Source organism: Lygodium microphyllum, chromosome 12, assembly GCF_053477565.2.
Source record: "Lygodium microphyllum isolate KBCC chromosome 12, Lygodium_microphyllum_v1.1.10, whole genome shotgun sequence".
NCBI lineage: Eukaryota > Viridiplantae > Streptophyta > Polypodiopsida > Schizaeales > Lygodiaceae > Lygodium > Lygodium microphyllum.
In genome coordinates, this window is record NC_141146.1 from 105,685,025 (window position 1) to 105,688,967 (window position 3,943).

A 3,943-nucleotide genomic window follows, 5' to 3' on the forward strand; every position below is an offset into this window, starting at 1 on the left:
GAGAGATGTGAAAGAGGGGTTAATCATTCCTCTAGCGCACACTGCACCATGTAGCTCACCCCCTCCGATCCAACGTGCAAACTCACCCCCCCTCGGTCTCTTTTACAAAGACTAGACACGAAGGTCACACAGTTGCTTCGACAAGCACTATGTATCAGTTCCTTTTGACAAAATGTGTATACCAGCAAAGGTCACACAGTTAAAATGTGCAGTAGTTTTGTAAAGTACTCTACTTTCCAGTGTAAGATAAGGGGCCATTTGAGGGTTATTCCAGTTGCTTCGACAAGCACTATGTATCAGTTCCTTTTGACAAAATGTATATACCAGCAAAGGGCACACAGTTGCAAAACTGAGATCGAAATGTGCAGTAGTTAAAGTACTCTACTTTCCCAGTGTAAGATAAGGGGCAATTTGACGGTTATTCCAGCTATACACCCCTGTCCCATAAGGAAAAACAAGGCTCTAAACTCTTTAATTTGGAAGGTCGGCTGATGATGCTCATATAGGAAGCAATGACATAACTTCATGCTGAAAGTGAGACATTATGGATTAAGATAGACAAAAATCACCAATCAATCTTCAATGCCCAAGCCATCAGTCAATACCCAACCAATCAAATACGCTACAGCAGCTGCAATGCCCCCATTAAAAAGGATCATGAGCACAGAACTTAGATATTTCTGGCCCGAAATCTTTGCTTTCGCTAGGCCCAGAACTACAAGAGCTGCTGCCGTAACTACGCAAGCAACTCCGAACTTCAGCTCATTATTGGAGGTAAAAGGATTGAGTATCACATACGCTAGTAGTGGAGTGCAGCCAAAGCCTATGAAAGAGAGGAACGTTACACAACCATTCTTCCATAGGCTCTCTGATGGATCTGGAGAAATAAGCCCTTGCTCCATCGACATTTTCTGATTCACAAAAAGTTGCCTGTATTTGGAGAAGCACTCTACTACCTGATTTGAACAATTCAAAACAAGTTATTAGCAGGAATGAACACCATTCGTCATTCTGAGAAGCACTCTCCTACCTGATGTAAACAGTTCAGGAGACACTAGCACAACACACACCGTACATGGCAAGGAGATCATGCTCAATTAGAACAACCAAACACCGAAATCAGAACCAGCAGAATGCACATTGTACAACATTTAATGCTTTAAACATGCTTTCTATGTTTCTTCACAAACACATTATGCAGGTGTTCTATGTTACACAAGCCCATAGACACTGCACTAGTGAATGCGTGCATAACTCTACCTGCTGTAGGGGCTCTAACCCAGTAAAATGGTTTCAAATTCTCTCAAAAGGAAATGTAAACCATACAGAACTCATTAGAGATACAGTAATCCTGCATAATTCTATACTCCTATCTGTTGAAGAGGGTCTTAACCAGCACATGGTCTAAAGTTCCCTCAAAGGAAACAGAAACTATAGAGGAACAACAATACAAACATGTCTGCAAAGCAGTGTACCACGCATTATATAGCACAATTCTGGGAACAACAATACGAACATGTCTGTAAAGCAGTATACCACGCATATAGCATAATTCTCTTGTGCCTACTGGCAAATGGAGCTTAACTGAGTAGAGAGAGAATGCTTACGGCAAGAGCGTCCTTCTCATCCATGCCATGTGCTTTATAGGTGGAGATCAAGTCAAGCATCTGGTGATGGGGATCCTTCTTTACTTTCCAGTCTGTAGCTCTTTTCTGAGTGACAACTAGATCTCTCTCTGTGGAGCTAGAGACAAAGTCACCAAATCCCATGGAGATGCCATCAGCTGCAAGGTTGGCAAAACCCAAAACCAAAACAGCCCCTGCAAAGTGGAATTCCCTTGGTTAACATCCATCGTGATTATGAAAATCTAAGTGCAAAGAGTTGCATCGAAACCATTACTATTCGTTAAGTGCCTGCACACATACAAGCAAGGTACAGGCATATTGCATTTTCACACTGGCGTTACATAAAACAGTTAGGAAAGACTAGAAATTTGAAGATGTGGATTGTCAGAATAATTGTAAGAGACTGAAAAATGCAGACAGACATTGCAGAGAGAGCATCAGAAATGTTTGTAGGCAACGCAAGCATAGATTGAGAATAGAGCATCAAAATGTAACTACAAGTCATGAAAGAATGTCTTGCTAGAAAAACGATAAGCTGCAAAGACTACTAGATGGAATGGTTGAATAGAGCACATGCAAAAGAACTAGAAAGGCATCCCACATAACTGAAAAGGAAACGAGTCCAAAATTAGAATTTACCTGAAGAAAGTTTTCCTCCGGAAATGGAAGCTACCAGGGCAAAGCTTGTGACAATGGCGTCCAAGCCACCATAGACGATGCTCTTGGCAAACTCTCCTCCTTTGGGGAGGGCCACGGGCATATCTTCCTCGCCATTGCTGCTGCTGCCGCAGTTATTATTATTCAACGGGGGATGTCGAGCAGGCGCCAGCAGGGCTTCGCGGTCGGAAGCTGTACCATCTTCGATATCGTCGCGTCGAACATGCCAGGCCTGGCTATGAATAACAATGCTGTCGACCATGACAGGCTGAGATATTTACGTCAACAAGGATGGCACACCAGCGGTCTCTCGCTCGCGCGCGTCTAGACGGCTATGGTTATGCAAGGACTGTCGGTCTGTCTCTCACTCTCTTGCGCGCGCGCGTCTAAATGGCTATGGGGGAATGCGACGACAGATCAGCTGTCGAAAACACACGTGGCGTCTTGCATGCACCAATGGGCAGGTTTCCCGTTTGGGGTATGCAGTCCGGGCGCCTGTGAAGTGAGGGGTCGCAACCCCCCGAAGAACTTGACTGATCGTCGTAAACTGGTGGGGATAGGGTTGGAGTCACACCACGTCGATGAATCATTTGACCTGCACACGTCGATGGAGTGAAGTTAGAACAAGTGTGGTCGAGTTGCTTGGCTTGTTTTCTTAAAACAACGAGACTCCACCAAAGTAAAGCAAGAATCACTAAAATTAGAGTTGCTATCTCTACTTCAAGAAGTAGAAATACATGGTAATTATACATCGATCGCTCTCTCTCCCCCTCCCCCCCTTTGAAATGCTATTTTCAATATGCTCCAATTCAATTGCTTTTTGAAAATGCCTTTTTTAATTGTTGGACTATGGGAAAAGAACTAGCGATACATGGCTTAAACTCATTCTAGAGAGAGCTAACCTAACAAGATCCTCACAACTGGTGCTGGGGCAAGATTGAAGGGCTTATAGCCTACTAATGTTGAGGTGGGAGTACCATAGATAGGTGGACAACCTCATTCCACATGACATAGGGCTCAGATGCTAACTAATGGTGAGGTGAAAGTACTATAGATAGGTGGACAACCTCATGTTTTATAGGATGGACAAGTGGGATAGCTAAAGGCTCCTGTTAAGCGAGTGGTCTACAAGGATTTTTAGATCACCAGTTAGATATCCTTTTTCTATAAACTATGTCATGATCACACATTGTTGAGCCTTCTTGTTATATTAATCCTATGACTAGGGATGATAGTCACAAGTGGAAGAAGTTTATGCGATCAAGATGGATTCTTTGGTGAAAAATGATACTTGAGATTTAGATCCTTGGCCTAAAGGGCAAACATGCACTACCATGCAAGTGGGTCTACAAGTTGAAGGTATCTCCATTTGATGCATTGTCTAAGTGCATGGCAAGATTGGTGGCCAAGGAATTCAAGAAAGAGAAGGGCATTAACTTTGATGGAATCTTCTCACCAATAGTCAATGTGACAACCCTTCATATGGTACTTACATTGGTTACCAAGGAAGACATGGAGCTTGCTCAATGGATGTAAAGACACTTTTGTTGCATAAAGATTTCAGTGAGGACATGTGAAGGCAAGGAGCAGCTGGTGTGTAAATTATGAAGAGCTTATTTAGTTTGAAACGAGCTCCCACAGAATGATATCATTAGTTCAAT

The 3,943-nt window shown here is 43.1% G+C and overlaps 1 protein-coding gene across 1 annotated transcript; it reads right to left on the reverse strand.

The window, feature by feature from the left end:
- Window positions 1-322: 322 nt before the first annotated feature.
- On the reverse strand, window positions 323-2,718 carry LOC148028134 (uncharacterized). The gene is made up of 3 exons (XM_087689002.1): window positions 2,265-2,718; window positions 1,608-1,819; window positions 323-956 (listed from the first exon to the last, which is right to left on the reverse strand). The coding sequence occupies exons 1-3, from the start codon at window positions 2,542-2,544 to the stop codon at window positions 573-575; spliced, it is 876 nt and encodes a 291-aa protein (XP_087545128.1). The 5' UTR covers window positions 2,545-2,718; the 3' UTR covers window positions 323-572.
- Window positions 2,719-3,943: the final 1,225 nt, after the last annotated feature.

Excerpts from the sequence above, each read along its gene's own strand:
- LOC148028134 (XM_087689002.1), bottom strand. The coding sequence starts at position 2,544 with ATGGTCGACAGCATTGTTATTCATAGCCAGGCCTGGCATGTTCGACGC. Across the intron at positions 1,820-2,264 it reads CGGAGGAAAACTTTCTTCAG|GGGCTGTTTTGGTTTTGGGT; the intron begins GTAAATTCTAAT and ends TCCACTTTGCAG. Across the intron at positions 957-1,607 it reads ATGAGAAGGACGCTCTTGCC|GTAGTAGAGTGCTTCTCCAA; the intron begins GTAAGCATTCTC and ends TGTTCAAATCAG.